The 19,023-nt window shown below is 57.2% G+C and overlaps 1 protein-coding gene across 3 annotated transcripts; it reads left to right on the top strand.

Annotated features, from left to right (window-relative positions):
• Positions 1–12,230: 12,230 nt before the first annotated feature.
• FOSB (FosB proto-oncogene, AP-1 transcription factor subunit) lies at positions 12,231–17,320 on the top strand. 3 transcript variants are annotated; one of them, XM_084905753.1, is made up of 5 exons: positions 12,231–12,988; positions 14,867–15,187; positions 15,461–15,568; positions 16,812–16,967; positions 17,108–17,247. In XM_084905753.1, exons 1-5 carry the CDS (start codon positions 12,863–12,865, stop codon positions 17,108–17,110), a joined length of 714 nt encoding a protein of 237 aa, XP_084761879.1. In that variant the 5' UTR covers positions 12,231–12,862; the 3' UTR covers positions 17,111–17,247. The 3 variants fall into 3 exon arrangements, with proteins under 3 accessions (XP_084761879.1, XP_084761877.1, XP_084761878.1); XM_084905751.1 differs by having other exon boundaries at positions 16,812–17,320; XM_084905752.1 differs by lacking the exon at positions 12,231–12,988 and adding an exon at positions 13,684–13,807 and having other exon boundaries at positions 16,812–17,320.
• The last annotated feature ends 1,703 nt before the right edge of the window (positions 17,321–19,023 follow it).

Consider the following 19,023-nt stretch of genomic DNA (forward strand, 5'->3'; position numbering starts at 1 on the left):
CAGGGGATGTCTTATTTTTCCATGAAGAAGAATACGGTACGCATTTATTGTTAAATGAACATAAAGGAAATTTATTACCTGTATACGGTACAGTAGTACGGTAGTTGTCAACACAAACCAGACAAACTGTGAATCCTACAGTATCAAGAATTTACTCATTTATCCAATGACAATCATGTCATCATCTTCTGGAACATCATCCTAACAATCCAATTCCTGAATTTCCTGGTGAATTTCTTATGACTCCATTTCTTTCAGAATCAGGGGACCAAATCTCTCATTTTTAGCCTAGGGGGGGCTTTATTTTCGGGGGATTCCTTATATTTCACTCAGAAGGAAACCTGTAAGTAGGTCTTATTTTCGGAGGATGTCTTATTTTCGGAGAAACACGGTACCTCTCTCTCTGATTCCACCCTCTCCCAAATCTCTGTCTCTCCCCAGACGCAGCATCCTGTACCTGCCGTGGAACTCCCTCTCTCCCTGGCTGTGTGTCTCCGTGGAACCTCACCTATTTGTGTGGCATTAAAACAACCGCGTGGGGACCCCAGGCCAGCAGCTCTGGATGGCTGTTCAGATCCCCCAGCGAGGCTCTCTCCTGTCACCATCCCTGCCACCTCCTCTCTGCCAGGCTGACCCACAGCCTTGGGGTGCGGGCTGGAGATCCACATGTAAAAGCCCCAGCCCAGCCTGCGGAGCCCATAAGCCAGGAGGGGGTCACAGTTCCACCCCCCAGTCAGGGCACATGCAGGGTTGTAGGCTCGACCAATCATTATTGATGTTTCTATCTCTCTCTCCCTCTCCCTCTGTCCCTGAAATCAATAAAAATATATATTAAAAAATAAAAAATATAAAAGCTTCCCAGAGCCCTGGCCATTTTTTCTCAGCGGTTAGAGCGTTGGTCAGTCAAGGGCACATGCCTCAGTTGCAGGTTGGGTTGCAGGTTAGATCGTGGGCTGGCCCTGGTGCGCTGTGTCTCTATGTCGATATTTCTCTCTCTCTCTCTCTCTCTCTCTCTCTCTTCCCTCCCTTCCACTCTCTCTAAAAATCAATGATGGAAAAAAATATCCTTGAGTGAGGATTGAAAAACAGTAATTTAAAAATTATAATAATTTAAAAGTTCAGCAAAGGGGCGGAGGTCTGGGCTGGCTAGAAGGGGTTAATGAGGGGGTATATATAATACTTTCAACAATAAAGATTTTTAAAAATTTTTTTAAGTTCCTCAGTGATTAGCACCCTTGTGGACTTATATTAGTTACTCCACCTAATTTTGCAGACAGGGAAGAGCAGAGGCCCAGAGAGCGCCCCAAAACCACACAGCAGTCAGCTGCACAGGCTCCTCCATGCTTCCAGGTCCTCCTTGGAATCCCTTAAGGAACAAGTTTGAGGGTTAAATTAAATAATAACAGAGCCGAAGCCGGTTTGGCTCAGTGGCTAGAGCATCAGCCTGCGGACTGAGGGGCCCCGGGTTCGATTCCGATCAAGGGCATGTACCTTGGTTGCAGGCACATCCCCAGTGGGGGGGGGGGGGGGGCAAGAGGCAGCTGATTGATGTTTCTAACTCTCTCTTCCTCTCTGTGGAAAATCAATAAAATATATTTTAAAAAATAAATAATAACAGAGAATCACAAAATATGTACCAGTATAGAGACTTAAGATCTAGAAATTCAGAGAAATAAAGGAGGTGGGGGAGGTAGAAACCTAGAAAGGGATTCAGGGAAACAGAGACAGGGAGTGACAGAGATGATGTGACGGAGGCAGACAGATGGGGGTCAGAAAGATGCAGAGTGAAACTGAGACCTACTAAGAGACAGAGACGGAGAGAGACAACCACGTAGATGGACAGAGCCTCCGGGAGGCACGTTTTCTTTTAAATGAGAGAGTACACACGTGGCCCATGTTTTATCGGCCCTACTTCTTTCTAAAAGCAGCTGGGCCATCGTTTGGCAGTTGCAGGCTCACCAAGCCAGGTGCCCCCCCCCCATGTCTGAACTGTAGGATGCACCTTAAACACGCTTACATAACCTGCCCTCTGTACGGAGCCTAGGAGCTTTACACAGCCCCGTGAGTCACACTGTAGACACAGGCACTGACAGGACATGCCCAAGGAGAGGGAACCCCTGTCCCAGGCTGTTAGTCACCTGGAAGTGACTTTGTGAGATTCGAGGGATCCCTGGTTTTTCTGAGGAGGGAGCAGAAGGTCAGAGAGGGCAAGGCAGTCACACAGCCAGGACCCAGGAAAAGGATGCCAGCCATTTCTGCCTGGTTCCGTAGCCTTTGCACCCCATCACTCCAAGAAGGACTGACTGCCAATGTGCTCCTTTACAGAGTGGAGGTGATAATAAAAACGCCACTAAAACACACACACACACACACACACACACACACACACACACACACAAACAAAAAAACACAAAAAAAACAAAAACAAAAAAACACACTACTAATAGTTCAACAGCTGTACTGCAGTAAGTACTTTACAAGCATCATTTCATTCATTCCAAAACCCAGGGAGGTAAAGACAGGACTCAGTTATTAAATAACAATGATGCCAGTTATGTTCAGAGCACTTTCTAAGTAATAAGTGCTTAACAGGGTTTTCTACAGTCACAATTCTGGAGATGGGTGACGCTACCGCCCCCATTTCAGGAAGGAAAGAGGCTCAGAGAAAGGAAGTCACGAGTCAATGTAACAGCGGATATTTGAACCCAGGTCTCTTTAGCCATATTTCTCTGCCACCCATTGCCCTGCGGACATGCCCACAAGGACGTGTGCAATCGAATATCTAACACCAACATCTCAAATACTTTAAGTAAAAATACCAACCACTCCCGCCTTATATTCTTTCTCTGCTGACGGGGTGGGGACGCTAACCCAGCCTCCAATCCACTCCACCTCCCTGACACCTGGGGAGAGACCCTGTACTCTCCCCTAAGCGCCTCAGTCGCCCGGCGGAGCAGGAGCCAGATCCAAAAGGTTCCTTTCCCTTTAAGAAAGCGAACAGTCGGCCGGCGTTGCCCAGCAGCGCCACCACGGTTGCCAGGCAACGTCAACAAACGACGCGGCCGCCGTCTCCGTGCGCGGCCCCCCCTCCCCACGCCCGCGCAGACGTGGTGACGCGACAGGCTGTGGAACGCCGTCGCCTGGCAACAACAAGGCTGTTTGTCCCTGACCGGGCCGCGCGGCCGCACAGGACGCAACCTGAACCCGCTCCGGCCGACCAAAGGGCCGACCGGGAGCTGGGGTGGGGGTGGGGGCTGCGGTGAGGAGAGCGGGGGTCGAGGGGGGAAAACCGGGCCCCCAAATTGCCGGTTTCCCTTTAGACAGCCGCCGCCGTCTGTTTGTCACCCGCTCCTCCTGTCTGACCCCGGACCGCCTCCGCTGGGGGATCTGTCCGTCTGCGCCCCCTCCTCCACGGCGTGTCTGTCCCGCATCTCCCGCGCCGCGTCTCGTGGCTGTCTCATATTCCCCCAAAGAATAACAATCAAAAACAGACTAAGATCAAGCCTCTGGCCTGCCGCTTTTGCCTCGGACTCCCGGATGCGATTGGGGTCCCAACCAGTGCAGACAGACTCTGCACCGTGAACAACCTGTACCCGCACACACACTGGGAGCCACAGCCCGAGAGATTGCTCCTGTTCCTTTCCTCGCTGCCCTCGGGTCCTCTCTCTGTCTTTCTGGAGCCTTCTTTCATCAGACTAGGCAGCCCGCAGTCCTTCCATCCTGTGTCCAGGAGGCTGTCCACAGCTGGGAGGTTCTAATAACTCATCCCCAATACACACCCCCACACCTCCATCCAGTGGCTTCATGTGATCAGGGCTCGGGCGAATCTCCAGGCAGAGAGAAGAAACTGGGAGTGTGACCGTGTGAATGGATGTGGCCATAGGGGAGTGACTGAGTGTACATCTGGTATTTCCTGTGAGAGCATGACCATGAGGGCTTCCTTTGTGTGAGAGAGCAACTGCCCGGCTGAACAGGTGGTTTCCCACGTTTGCATGTGTGTGTCCGGGTGTATGGGTGTTTGAAGACCTGCTGACCCTGTGTGTATGTGTAGTTGTGAGTCTCTGTGTGCAACTTTTCGGGTATCTGTGTTTGTGAGCACAATGTCTCTGAGTTTTCTTTTTATCACAATTACAGCATTTATCACACTTTCTAATTTTGTATTTGTTTGGTTACTGTCTGTCTCTCCCCCCCCCCACTCTGTGCCCCTTGAGGTCAGGGCCCAGGGCTGTTGTGCTTCCCAGCACCACTCTGCACACAGTCGGTACTCAGTAATTATTTCTTGAGTAAATGAATCAATGGCTCATGTGTGTCCAGGTCAAGTGCACACATCTGTGTAACAGTGTGAATGGTTCTGTTTCTGGGTGGTGGTCTCCTGTGTGTGTGTGTGTGTGTGTGTGTCTTTGTGGGACGAAACACAGGAGGGTCGTGACAGCTGTGTCCATCTGTGCAGCTCTCCTTTCCTCTCCTGCCTCACTGTGACACACTGCAGGGCTTCAGTATCTGTGGACTTAAACTGTGTGGTTATCTCTGTATTAGCATCTGCACCTCAGTTTTCTCACCTGTCAAATGGGGATAATAATTGTACCCACTCATGGGACTGTTATGGGGACTGAATGAGTTCATAGAGGGGGCATTTGGAAACACCTGGCACAAAATAAACAGTTACAAAATCACACTTCTGATTGTCAGAACTATCCTTACTTCCCCCTTGTATGCCCCTGTATGCATGTGTCCAGAACTCAAGTTATGGATTTAGGTGTCAGCTGTGTGGTCCTGAGCTAACAAGTACCCAAATACTTCTTGGTCTCAGTTTCCTTTCTACAAAATGGGCATGATAACAGACCGCCTCAGGGTGGTGTGACCACATGAAGGCATGTCTGGAAGTCTAGACCCTGGTGTAAGTACGCCGTGAGCATTCTGTGTCCACAAGGCCCAGTCATTCCAGTCAGGGTGCTGCTCTGGTTTGGGGGAAGGCAGACTAGGGGTGCAGTTTGGGGGTGGAGGGAGGTTCAATTCATTGGGTGGGACTGGAGATTCTGAAAGTCAAAAAGAAGAAAAAGCACCTGCTGAAGCAGGCTGGCTGAAGGTCATATTCCAGGAAGGACTACCTCAAAGGACTGTCTTGGGGCTAAGGATGAAGAGATGCTGGGACTGTCTGGAGAGCCGGCTGGAGGAACAGAAACCAGTCTGAGTCTTACAGGCTGGTGGAATCTGAGGCACAGGTAACAACAGCAATGATAATAACGCAGTGTACACACTCTGATGGATTTCTGCCTGTGCCCAGCTCTGTCCCACTATCTACAGTGCCCGACACAGGGGAGGGGCTGAGAAAATGTGTTTGAATAGCTGACTAAATTAACAAATGAGTGAGTTTCATTCCACAACAACCTGTGAGTCCCGATTTTGGGGGAGGTGGGGAGGGACCGGTGGGCTGTCTTGGCAGACACGGGACCCAAGCCTCTGGGACCCGCTTCCAGTCTGTTCAGGGCTGTGGAGGGTGTGGAGGGGGCAGGGAAGGGAGGAAGGGAGCATCAGGTGGCCAGGCTGCCGCCCGCCCTGGACCTACGCCCAGACCGTGTCTGCCGGACAGAGAGAGGGTAGTTCAGGCTCTGAGTCACCTCGGAGAAACCCCGGCCGCATACCTGGCCGCTGACATCATCCGGTCAGGGCACCCCGGCGGCGGCCCAGACAAGCGAACTGAATCACAGGCAGAATTCGGCCACAGCAGTACGGGCACGGCACGTGGCCGCCTGTGACCCTCCCTCCCCCACGACACCCCCGCGTGGCCGTCTGGCGGCCGGGCCGGGCTGGGCAGGCCGCATCGGGTCAGCGAGAGGGCAGGGGCCCTGAGTCAGGACCGGCGGCTACAGCCCAGACCACCCAGCCGCGGGCGCCTTCAGGTGCAAGAAGGAGAGTGTGGGAAGCAGAGCCGCCAGGGAAGCCCCTGGCGGCGGGGAGGAAGCCCTTGTGGGTGCGACGGGGAGGCTGCGGGTTGTGGGCAGCGGCTGGAGGACCTGCTGGGGAGGGATGGGGTCTGGCTGATTGCGCAGGGAGCCGCGGGGTGGGGGAACCATGGAATCACCGAGCAGCGTGCGCACGCAGGCACACACGCACACTTAGAACCCCGGAGTGGGGAGGCCCTGCCTGCGTGCACCCAGGACTCTGTTGCTTCACTGCCTGGGTTGGCACCAGAGCCTCACTCCTTAGCAGCCTACAGGTTCGACAGATTCCCTAAGGGCCCTGGCGGGCTTGGCTCAGCGGGTAGAGCCTCGGCCTGCGGACTGAAGGGTTCCAGGATTCCAGCTAAGGGTACATGCCGGGGTTGTGGGCTCGATCCCCAATAAGGGGCGTGCAGAAGGCAGCCGATCAATGATTCTCTCCATCATTGATGTTTCTATCTCTCCATTCCTCTCTGAAATCTATCTATCTATCTATCTATCTATCTATCTATCTATCTATATCTATCTATCTATCTATAATTCCCTAAGGGTTCTGGCCTCCGATTCTTTATCTGTTGAGCGGCAGCATAGTGTCTGCCAGCACCATTCCAAGCATTTTACACATAAATCCATGTACTCCTCAAAACAACGCTAGGAGGAAGATGCTGTTGTGAGTCCCACTTTATAGATGAGGAAATCGAGGCTCAGAGAAGTTAACTTGCCCAGGGCTCCACAGCCAGTGCCCTCCTTATAGACAGTGTTGTTGGAAAGGCTAAACAAGAAATACAGATTTGTACGCCTGGCATGTGGTTCGTTTCCTCAAATGACTGTTCCGCTATGTGGTTAATACAGCACATTTATGTTCATCCTAAACCCAGCCGGAAAGATCTCCAAAACAGTTCTCCTCTCCACCGGGGCCTGGTCCTTCCTTCCACTTAGCTTCCCACACGTCTCTCCTGCTTCTACTTCTTTGGTCTCCCATGTCCACGTTAGGGAAAGGGTGCTCTCGGGGATTCCCTGCTTATCTAAAAAATGTCAGGACTCTGCTACAACGGTTGGCCAGGCCCGCCCCCGCCAGGAAGCCCTCCAGGCTTGCTCCACCTGCACTGAGCTGAGCAAGTTTGTGAAGGCTCTTTGTTCGACGGTGGGTGGACCTCTGCACAAACGTAGATACTTAAGAAACTCTAGGAGTCCACGGCTCTGGGGTTCTCCGTGTGGCGGCGGAGTTGTGTGTCTGTGCAGACAAAGATGTGTGCCTGTGGGTTTGGTATGCGTACACCTCTGTGATGTGTGTGCACAACAGTGTGTGCAACTGGTGTTCACTCAGTTATCTGAGTGCAGGTGCAGACAAAGGTGAAGGACAGGTGTGTGGGTGTACATCTGTGTTTGCTTCTGACTTTCTCCTTCCCTCGTTTGGATCCCATAAACAAGCCTTTCCTTCCCACCCTGACAATGTCCATCCCACCCTATTCCACCCTGGGAGACCCTCGGTCTCCAGCTCAGCTCATTTCCTCCTTGGGAACAGGCAGAGAGAACAGGCAGGCAGGCGGACTGCTCAGCAACACCCGAGGCCAGGCCCCACACCCGTGCACAGCCTCCCCGCCTGGTCTACAGCGTCTTTCCCCTCCCGTCAACGTGACAGCAGGCAGCCAGAGAGGGCCAGATGTGTTCTGTCTGAGACAGTCTATCAGAGCTTATGAAAGAATAAATGATGGGGGGGAGCAGGAGAAGGCATATGGTGGGGGGTAAGGGAGGCTGGGGGGAGGTCAAGGGGGGGAAAAGGAGACATATGTACTACCGTACTATGTATAATGCTTCAAACAATAAAAAAAAAAAGAATAAATGAGCCCTAATTGATTTGGCTCAGTGGATAGAGCATCAGCCATAACAAAGGGTCCCAGGTTCAATTCCCGTCAAAGGCACATACCTGGGTTGCAGGCTCCTTTCCAGCCTGGGCCTTGCTCAGGGTTTGTGTAGGAGATGTCTTTCTCTCTCTCTTCCACTCTCTAAAAATCAATGGAAACATATTCTCGAGTGAGGAATCAATCAATCAATCAATCCTGGGGTGAAGATTAACAAATAAACAAATAAGTGAATGAAGATTTATTTAACCAACAAATATTTATTGAGCACCTACTGGGTGCCTGGCACTTTGCTGGGGACATGGCAGTGACTGGGACAGCCTCGCCCAGAGGGGGAGGCAGACCTGTCTCCACACAGTGACGAACCCGGACAGGCAGAGCTGGGAGGGGGACCTGGGAAGAGAGATGGAGACTGACCCAGCCTGGGGACCAAGGGGCTGGGAGGAAGGGCTATTGGAGCTAAGAGCTGGAGGAAGAGTGTGTGAGGCAGAGGAGCAAAAGGAAGAGAGTTCCAGGTGGAGGAGAGGGCACACACAGGGGACAAAGGAGAGACCCCATGGCCTCCGGGGCACGGAGGAGGAGTTGGGAGAGGTGAGGCTGAGTGGTCAGCTCTAGCCAGGGTGTGCCAGGCCTGTGGGCCTCGGTGAGTGAGGAGTTTCAGTGCAGAATGCCAGGTACTGGCAAGGTCAAGCTGAGAGTCCCCAGTAGGGACCATTCTGCTTTCCTGACGCTCCACAGACACCCCCTCCAGGAGGCTTCCAGGATTGCTCGCTGGGAGCTGGCCCAGCCAGCAACACGATCACTGCTGGGCAGTGAGGCGCCAGGAGTTACTCTTAATCAGCCTGGTTCTACCCTCAGTGAGGTCGCAGTGGTGACAACAGGGCACAAAGTCGCAAACCTCCCTCCTCTCGTGCCTTAGAAACTCTCGCAGGCTTTTCTCTCAGGGCCGAAGCCTTGGCTTGCTGGAAACAACAGACCACACCGGACCTGCCGTTTAACCGGATCCCCGGTGAGCCACGGCCGCAGTCACAGCTGAGCAGCACTGCTCTGCTCTGCAGCTCCGCCTCCCTGTGCCTCGGTTTCCTTCTCGGTACAGTGGGGAGAGTCACCTACCTAGGAGACTGGGGTGGTGAGAACTCACTGGCAAAGCGTGTGAGAGCACCAGCTTACCGAGTGTTTGCTGCCAGAGGCCCCTCTCCTCATTTTCATTATTATATTTCAGAGCCCACTGTCCTCGAAGCTCCATGCTCTCTGGGTGCAGAAGCTGAGAAATGGTGTGGCAGCGATTGTGCCAAAGGGCGGAAGGACAGACGGAGGCCTGCCTTGGGCACTGTTGGCCCAGGGCTCTTCACAGGATGTTTGCGGGAGGGAGGGAGGGAGGGAGGGAGGGAGGGAGGGAGGGAGAGAGAGAGAGAGAGAGAGAGAGAGAGAGAGAGAGAGAGTCCAATGCCAATTTTTCCCTTGAACACAGTAGGCACTATGCTAGGTCTCATGACAATCTTAGGGGCCCATGAATGCTTGGTTTCTTTGAAAATCTGAAGGAAACACTAAACTCCTAGGTAAAAGAAAATGTTTTAATATGCCATGTTATTTGTGAAATGTAATTTTAGGAAGAGGCCCACCCAGGGGCCTGTTTCTCTGCTTCCAGGGCGTCTCCCCGAGGCTCTGTGAAAAGGTTAGGGTGGCTCTGTTTCCAACTTTTCCTTCTTAATCCTCGCCTGCGGGCATGCTCAGAGAGAGGAAGGGAGAGAGAGGGAGATCAATGCGAGAGAGAAAACTGATCAATGTGACAGAGAAATGTGATCAATGTGACAGAGAAACACTGATCGGCTGCTCTCTGTAAGTGCCCTCACCTGGGATGGAACCCACAGCCCAGGCTGTGCCCTGATGGGGGACTGAACCAGCTACCTTTCGGTGCACAGGACGCCACTCCACCCACTGAGCCACCTGGGCCGGGCACGGTGGCTTTGTCGTGATAATAAAACCAGCCCCTACAGTGTGCCTCGTGGGGGCAAATTCCCAGGGTCTACATTCCTGTGACCTTCTGCGTGCACCTGTATTGACATACATAACTCACTCAACAATAATCAAAATGACAGACTCGGAAGCCCACAAGCTTCATTTTTATCCCAGCTCCGCCACTCATTCGCTGTGCGACTCTAGGCAAGTGTCTTCGCCTCTCTGGGCCTGCCACTTCTTTGCCTGTGAAATGACCATTCCTACCTCATTAGGAGTGTGGTGAGAATGAAAGAAGTAGCCCTTGTTATTGTTGAGTGAAGAACATCCATGAGCACCTGTAGGGAAGGTGTCCCTGTCATGTGTATGTGTCACGTGTGCTGGTAACCATGTGCTGGTGTTTTTCCATGTGGCCGTGCGTGGTGCTGGTGATGGGTGAAGGCCTGAATGCCCGGGTGTGACCCTAGGAGTAGACGCCAGAGGCTGTGTGGACATGTGGGCCACCTGTGGTGAGCGGCGGTCTTTGGGCAGCCAGACTACGTGTGTGTGTGTGTGTGTCTCCTTCATTCCGGGGGAGAGGAGATGAGGGGCTTGGATGGGATGGAGGGGTCACTCCCTGTCTGATGCTGGGGCCGAGTCACTGCCTGCTGGTGGTTGGTGTGTCACTTCCTAGTCCCCTGTCCCTACTTCCAGACCGGCAGCAGACAGAGGAGGCACGGGGAGACGAGAGAGAGGTCAGTCTTGAGGCCTGGCTTTTGTCTGGAAGCACCCACCTTCCCACATTACCCCCCATGTCCGCCCAGCCTTCCACCTCTCCCCCCCTCCCCACTACTGAGGCAGAGAATCAGAACTCCCTGGGAATCAGGAGCCACCCCCTGCTGCTCGGTCTGAGCTGTGCTGTGTGACCCAGAGTCAGGCCCTCGCTTTCTCTGGGCCTGTGGGATTCACCAATTTTAACGTGATCCTCCCTCTGAGCCCAGGGCCGGGGTTTTATTATCACGACAAAGCCACCGTGCCCGGCCCAGGTGGCTCAGTGGGTGGAGTGGTGTCCTCTGCACGCGAAGGGAAGCGCCAAGACCTCAGAATTGTGAAGCCGCTGGTGGGACCCCTCCCAGCGGGTGCCTGTGTGCTGGGCCTGTGGCTTCCACATTATCCGGATGAGACTATCAGATCCCAGTTCCTAACCGGTGGCCTCGGGTGAGCAGCTTGCCCGCTCTGAGCCTGGGTTACCGTGGGGGACACTGTGAGCAGACAGGGTGGTTTTGCAAGGCTTTCCGCCCTGGGCGACTGGACGCTGCTATCACTGCAGCTGCCTCTTAAACAGCCCCCACACCGAGGGCTTTTCGGGGAATGTCACCGGACCAGCAGCTCTGAGGACCCAGGAGAGAGCAGGAGCGCCGGGGGTTTGACAATTTTGAGTTTGACTGTCTTCCGGTGGAACCCTGGGAAAGTTACCTAACCCCTCCAACGATCATTTTCCTCTTTTGCCAAATGAAGATTTTTCTCCCTGAGCCCTCAAAAGTTGTTTTAAGGATCACAAATCTTGTATTGAAAGTCTTAGTACAGAAGCTGGCACTTGGTTATTGTTAAATACATAGCATTAATTATTATTATTATTATTATTATTATTATTACTATTACTTCCACACACACATTCTTACTGTCCTTGGATAATAAATCGAGAATTAGAGGTTACCAACATCATCAGCAGAGACGTGTCACCCTGTTTCATTATCCATCCCCGTCAAACCTGCATAACCTCGCACACTGCGGACCTGGGGGGCCTGGGGTGGCCAAGACACACATCCTTCGTCCAAGCTGAAAAAAAACTGAAGCTGAAGCTCAAAGCGGGAAACCATTTCCCAAGCTCACAGAGCAGGCCAGAAGCTGCCGGGAAAGTCGGGGCTCCACCCCACCTCCACTTTCACCTGGAGATCCCCAGCCCCTCCCACCCGCCTCGGGACTCCCGCGCACTTAGCCAGGATCTGCTTTTGGAGATCTGACCTCGCTCTCGCGTGGGGGCGCTGCACCAGCGGGGGAAATTGGGCGGGGCGGCCGGAGAGGAGGGGTCTCCCCCGCCAGGGTCTTCCCCGGGACCTTCCCCAAATAGTTGGAGAGCCTATTAATACCAGCCCCCGGGGCGGCGCGGCACTGCGCCGGCGCGAACGCGTTCCGCAAGCGCGCCAGCGAGCGAGGGATTCCCTCTGACGTAATTGCTAGGTTACCAAACAAACACTCTGCCCGGCCGGCCGAGCTCCTTATATGGTTAATTGCGTCACAGGAACTCGGGGAGGCGGGGCCGGGATCCCCTCCTGCAGAGCGCCCCGGGGCGCAGCCCCCGAGACCCCCGGGGCCGCGGAGGGTGCGGCGGGTGACCAGGTGGAGCACAGGGCACCCCCCCGCCGAGCGGCTCGGGGTTCGGTGCGGCGGGGCCCGAAATCTGGAGAAGTTTTCAGAGAGAGCGGCGGGTGACGTAAGCAGGGAGGCGGGTCCCAGGCGTATAAATACGGCCGGCGGCTTTGGGGTTCATTCATAAGACTGGAGCTACAGCCACCACTGGGACACGCGGCGCTGGGACCTGGGGACTTTATTGTTGTGGTTCTTGGGGCTGCTTCTTATTAATTTTTTTCCGGAAAGAAAGTTTTCAGAAGGATTCTTCTGGATAATTCTACGTTTTACTTTGGAGGACCCGCTTACTTTTTTTCCCCCCCGTCCTCTTGATTATTACTCCCTTTGCTTTGGGGGGACCCGCCGGACGCGTGGAGGAGACGGCACCCGGAGCAGATTCTGAAAAGCCGGACAGCGCTTTCCGCCTCTGGGGGAGCGATCCCCCCGACCCCGCGCCACTGGGTGCTCCGGAGCCTGGACTTGCCGGCGGCACAGCGGCATCTTGTGGGGGCCCGGGCGCCGCGGAGGAATTGCACGGAAACTTTGCCGCGGTTGGCACGGGACGCGCTGCCCCTCACCCCGAGTTTGCCCGGACAGCGCGCTTTGGGGACGCGCTCGGCTCACCCCGGACTCGCGCCTTTCCTCCTCCACCCGGCCATAGCCTTGGCTTCCCGGCGACCGCAGCGTGGTCACAGGGCCCCCCCTGTGCCCAGGGAAATGTTTCAGGCTTTCCCCGGAGACTACGACTCCGGCTCCCGGTGCAGCTCCTCGCCCTCCGCCGAGTCTCAGTACCTGTCTTCCGTGGACTCCTTTGGCAGTCCACCCGCCGCCACCGCCTCCCAGGTAAGTTCTAATGAGTTGGGGTACTGCTTTGCGGGTTTCTTTTTAAGGCAAGGGTGGAACGAGCAATCTCGCCACCCCAAATAAAGACGCGTCAGAACCGGGGATCCGCTAGGACTAGACTTTGCAAACTGCAGAGTCGGGACTTGTGGGTCGCGTAACCGAAGCGCAGGGAGGGAGCGCAGGGGGGTGAGCTCTGAGGGTGAGAAGAATGTGCCCTTTAGTGAGACATGTAGTCTGCGGCAGCAGGACGGAGGACGTTTAGGGGGCTCCGGGACTGTCCCCGGCCCAAGTCCCCACTCTAGCGCGGCTCGGCAGGTGGGGGAAATCCCGGGGAGGCGTCCAGCAGCCCCCACCCCCTTTACCTCCTCCATCGGAGCGCCCACTCGAGCGCTGTAGCTCCCGATGCAGCGGGAAGGTGGGCCGAAATCTCGGCTGCGCTGCCTCCGCCTCCTGCGTGGAGACGTAACGGGGGACCCGTGCGTAACGGCTGACGTGCTGGAACCCTCCGTCTGACGCGAGGCACGCACGGCGCACGGCGCCCCCTCCGTCCGCCCCGCCCCTGACGTCCCGGGAGCGTTCTATTTTGGAACGGCAGGGCCACGTTGCTAGGGAGGGAGCAGCTCGGCGCTCCGATTGGTCGCCGCGCCGCGAGCCTTAGCCAATCAGCTTCCCCTTCCTATTTGTATGGTGCCGTTCCCTTCCTTCCCACTCTGTCCTTGGAGCCCCGGGTTTCTCGGCGCCGCGGTCCCCTTTGCGGGCCTCTAGAAGCAGAGCGAGGGGATCGGGTCGCGACAGGAGCCACCCTCTGCGACACCATGGGTCTGCGAGCCCCGGCCGGGGGTCCGGTCCCTCCGCTCTCGGGGGGGCAGGGGATGTCTGTCTGCAGGCAGGGGTTTCTTCGGGAGATAGGGTGACCGTCATAGCTTCTCCAGGCACAGGCACACTCGAGCTCCCTCTGCTCTGGACTCCGGGTCCCTCGGGACTAGAACCGCTAACTCTGGGGGAAGCAGCCAGGTGGTCTCCGGGAGCCCCGCCCCCTCCGGGCTTCCAGGACGCTGATTGGCCAGCGGACCAGCCCATCCCTCACCACGCCCCCTGGGAGAGTAGTTCGCGTTAGGAGCAGTTCTGGGATACCGTGTGGGGATTGGGGAGATGGGCGCCGCTCGGGCTTGGGGGCTCCGGACCTACACCATCCCCTGTCCGCGACAGGCTGAGGGAGCCCGGGTTGTCGTTTTTCCCTACCTGGGCGTCCATCGGAACCTGTCACTGCCAGCCCCTCTCTGGGGAGAGACAATCACTTGAAACGTTGTTCTAAACTCCCAGGCCCACCTCCCAACACCCTTTGAACCGGGACCCCCGCCCCTGCGCAGCGGGAGGTCTCGCGGACCCCCCCACCGCTCGTCCTCTCACTCAGAGGGGTGTGTGTGTGTGCACGCGTGTAGAGGAAGGCTTGGCCTGAGGCCTCTCCCTCTCCCTCCCCTTGCCTCTGGGGTGGGGGTGGGGTGTAGTGGCTGTGTGTGTGGCTGTGACTCTCTCCGGGGCTTCTGTCACCCGGCTGTGTCCAGCCTTCCCCCCACCCCCCCACACCTAAGAGTCACCAACTCGGGGTGTGATTCACCACCCGCTGGAACCGTGCAACCTTTCCCCGAGGAAGAAGGAGGAGGTAGAAGCCAGTTGAGCAGAGATCCTCTCATTAACCACTGCGTCACGGTGTAGTGGAAGGGTGGGTGTTGTGGCTTTTTGCCTGTGACACACACATCCACACCCGCTCACCCTGTGCTCACTCACGGGGTCGGTGTGTGTATGTGTGCTGGGTGTGTGTGTGTCGGTGTCTCTGTTTGTGTGTCTACGCCTGTGTGTGTATGTGTCACCCCGTAGGAGTGCGCCGGGCTTGGGGAAATGCCCAGTTCCTTCGTGCCCACGGTCACCGCGATCACAACCAGCCAGGACCTCCAGTGGCTCGTGCAACCCACCCTCATCTCTTCCATGGCTCAGTCCCAGGGGCAGCCACTGGGCTCCCAGCCCCCCGCCGTCGACCCCTATGACATGCCTGGAACCAGCTACTCCACCCCAGGCATAAGTGGCTACAGCAGTGGCGGAGCCGGTGGCAGCGGTGGGCCCTCCACCAGCGGCACCACCAGTGGACCTGGGCCCGCCCGCCCCTCCCGAGCCCGGCCCAGGAGACCCCGGGAGGAGACGGTGAGTAAGAGGCATCAGAACTTCAACCGGGGAGAGGGGACAAGAGAGGCAGAAACTGCCTCATGTTGGGGTGGGGGGCCTCTAGCTTATATTGGGGTGAGGGGCCGCTCCGGCCTCAGTGCTGCAGGAACCCTATCGCCCTTGCCACCGCTGGCGAGGACCAGGGAGTCCTTGGCTGGCTCCTGGGGGTTCTGGGAGAAGAGGAGGTGCAGGGGGCGGTGGAGGAGGTGCTCCATGTTCCCAAACCTCATGACCTTTACCTCCCCTGCTCAGCTTACCCCGGAGGAGGAGGAGAAGCGAAGGGTTCGCCGGGAAAGAAACAAGCTGGCAGCAGCTAAATGCAGGAACCGTCGGAGGGAGCTGACTGATCGACTCCAGGCGGTGAGGATGGCCCCTGAGGGGGAGGGGAGAAGGGTAGGCTGAAGGGGGCTCCGTCCCCACCCTCTGTCCCTTATCCTGGGCTGAGAGCCAGAGCTCCCACGTGTGAAACCAGGGACGGGCGAGGCCAGACAGGTCCCCCTGTGCACACACCCAGACCCTCACATACTCACCTCAACCCTGGCCCATAGCCCAGGTTTATGATTCCCCACTCCCACCCGCCCCCCACACACCACTCTCCTGGCCTCACTTCCCGCTGAGGTGGCACATGATGGCACTTGAATAGAGGGGAGCTGCAGGCATTTTTCCCCTTCCGTCTTGGGCAAGCAAGAACCCATTTTGCCTCAGTTTCTCCATCTCTTTCTCCCCTCGCCCAATCTCCCAGGCCCCCTTCCAGCTTGAACATTCCAGAGAGTATGAATTGAACTCTTAGCTGATGTTCATTCCCCATTATCCAGGCACCCCTAGTCCTTTTTAAAAAAAATATTTTTTTTTATTGATTTTTTTTTTTACAGAGAGGAAAGGAGAGGGAGAGAGAGTTAGAAACATCAACCAGCTACCTCTTGCACCCCCTCTCCCCCAAATGGGGATGTGCCTGCCACCAAGGTGAATGCCCTTGACGGGAATCGAACCTGGGAGAGAGTTAGAAACATCAACCAGCTACCTCTTGCACCCCCTCTCCCCCAAATGGGGATGTGCCTGCCACCAAGGTGAATGCCCTTGACGGGAATCAAACCTGGGACCTTTCAGTCTGCAGGCCGGTGCTCTCTCCACTGAGCCAACCCCGTTAGGTCTCCACCCCTAGTTCTTAGACTGTGGCTGGTGGCGCCCAGCAGTCCCCCTCCCCTTTGACCTCCTCCCTCGCCCCCGGAGAGCGTCCTGCTTGGGGCCAGCGGGTGGCCTGCTGCTCCTGCAGGATCAGGAAAGTCTGTGCTTCCCTGGGACACAGGACCCTGGCCAGAGAGGTGGCATGACAGCCATAACAACCTTCACTCGCTCCACAAACCACAGCCATCCATGTGCGCCTGGCTGCTCCTGCACCACTCCCTGGGCAGATGGGGAAACTGAGGCTCCTCAAAGGCACCAGGACCCCCCACCTCAGGGGGCCGTCCTCTCAGCCAGAGCTGCCTTCCAGCCCTGGGCCTTCGCAGCCAGTCCCGGGAATGTGGCTTCCCGGCTCCCGCCGCCACCACCAGTGGCTCACGGTCTTTCTGTCCTTCCTCTCCCGCACGGCCTGGGGGCTCAGGAGACAGACCAGCTGGAGGAGGAGAAGGCCGAGCTGGAGTCGGAGATCGCCGAGCTGCAAAAGGAGAAGGAGCGCCTGGAGTTTGTGCTGGTGGCCCACAAGCCGGGCTGCAAGATCCCCTACGAAGAGGGGCCGGGCCCCGGGCCGCTGGCGGAGGTGAGAGACGGGCCGGGGCCGGCGCCCGCTAAGGAAGACGGTTTCGGCTGGCTGCTGCCGCCCCCGCCACCACCGCCCCTGCCCTTCCAGACCGGCCAGGACGCAGCCCCCACCCTGACAGCTTCTCTCTTTGCACACAGTGAAGTCCAAGTCCTCGGCGACCCCTTCCCCGTTGTTAGCCCTTCGTACACTTCTTCGTTTGTCCTCACCTGCCCGGAGGTCTCCGCGTTCGCCGGCGCCCATCGCCCCAGCGGCAGCGACCAGCCTTCCGACCCCCTCACCTCGCCCTCCCTTCTCGCTCTGTGAACTCTTAGACTCAAAACAGACAAACACTGGGGGAGACTTGGAGGAGGAGGAGGAGGAGGAGGAGGAGGAGGAGGAGGAGGAGGAGGAGGAGGAGGAGGGGAGCTGGGGTGTCCAGCCCCCCACCCCCACCCCCCGCCTCTCCCGCTGACTCTGCAGCCTCCGCCCGGACAGGACAGGGGGGCCTCGTGTCTGTGGCCCCGCGAGGCCGGGGAGCCGGTGACTTTGGGGGCGGGGGGTGGGGAGGGGATGGACACCCCAGCTGCCTGATTGTTGGTCGTCTCACTTCAACCGGATCTCTGGGGGCTGAGGGCGTGGCGGATGCCCAGCTGTGGGCTGGCGGAGGGGGGGGGGGTGCTGGCGTGGGCCGAGGGGTGTGGGCTGGAGAGGCCCAGCCAGGACGTGCCCAGAACCCGCCCCGGGGTCCCCCAGACCCGCCCTCAGGGGGTGGTCCGCCGGTTCTGCCTGCGGCCCCGGCCTGAGCGTATTGATCCATTTATCCGGCACGTTCACGTGTTCGATCCTCCTCTGAATTGAGCCCCCTTTGGAGGGAAAGGGAAGCTGGTGTGCCCCGACGGGGACCGCCTTTCCCGGCCCAGACTCAGTCTGAAATGTGAACCTCCCTCCCTGAGGGTCCCCCCCCCACCCCATCCCTCCCGGCAAAACCGCCTTTGACTGATTGGATTTCTCCCCGAGGAAGCCCGGCCGCCCGCCTCGGCCTGCTGACAGTGTTAGTCCCAGGCCGCCGCCGGCCCTCCTGGCTGGGCCTCTCTGGTCCGGGCAGCAGGGGGCGCTGCGGCGCCCGTCCTGCTGGAGTGTTTATACTGTGAAATGGGTTGGCCTGTTGTGGGGGGAGGCTGGGGAGGGGAGGCGGGCGGGGCAGAGCCCTGGCCGAGGGATTGTGCGCCCCAAGCCTCTTCCTGGTCTCTCTCCCCCGTCCGCCTCCTTCCTCCCCTCCACGGTGAGTTAGACTCAAGGGGGTGACAGCGGTGCACCCCACCCGCTTGGCCTCTCTCCTCAGGACCCCCCGGCCCCCATGTGTGGCCTATCCCCCTGCCCCGGCCTAGGACGCCGCGTTCTCCCTCCCCTTGGCACCCCCACCTCTTACCTAGAAAGGGGGGTTGCCAGCGGGGGCCCCCATTCTTTTTCCGGAGAAGATGTAAAGGCTGAGGCTTTGGCTCCCCAACCCCCCAATATTTTTGGACTGGTGAACTGGAAGGGGGCTGGGCGCCCGTGACCCCAGCTTCCTCTCCCCACCCCCCACCCCAGTCCCAAATGTTGGTTTTGGCTCCCCACCCCGCCTTTCCCTGGGCTTCACCTCATGAGAATTTCATTGTGAAGCAAACTGATATTTTTTGAAAACTCGGGTGGGCCAGGCCCCCCTCGTGCTGCATGGAGAACATTCCACCGGCCCCACCCGCGCCTCCCAGACTCCCCCCGCCCCCAAATAGCTATTTATCCCTTTCCTGGTTTCCGAAAGGCACTTATATCTATTATGTATAAATAAATATATTATATATGGGTGTGTGTGTGCGCGCGCGCGCGAGTGTGAGCGCTTCTGCAACCTCAACCTTAACCTTGGTCACGCTGGCCCCACAGCCAAGCCCCTCAATGGGAAACGCTGCTTCTGGGGATGGGGAGGCAGCCTGTCCCCCTCCAGCTGCCCCTGCCGGCCTGTCTCTCTCTAGCTGTCTTTCCTGCCGGTCTCAGCCCCTCGGGGTGTTCCGCCCCTGTCTCCCCTCAGCCCGTGTTT

This window comes from Pipistrellus hanaki (assembly GCF_964339955.1).
Source record: "Pipistrellus hanaki genome assembly, chromosome: 15".
In the NCBI taxonomy this organism is placed as follows: domain Eukaryota; kingdom Metazoa; phylum Chordata; class Mammalia; order Chiroptera; family Vespertilionidae; genus Pipistrellus; species Pipistrellus hanaki.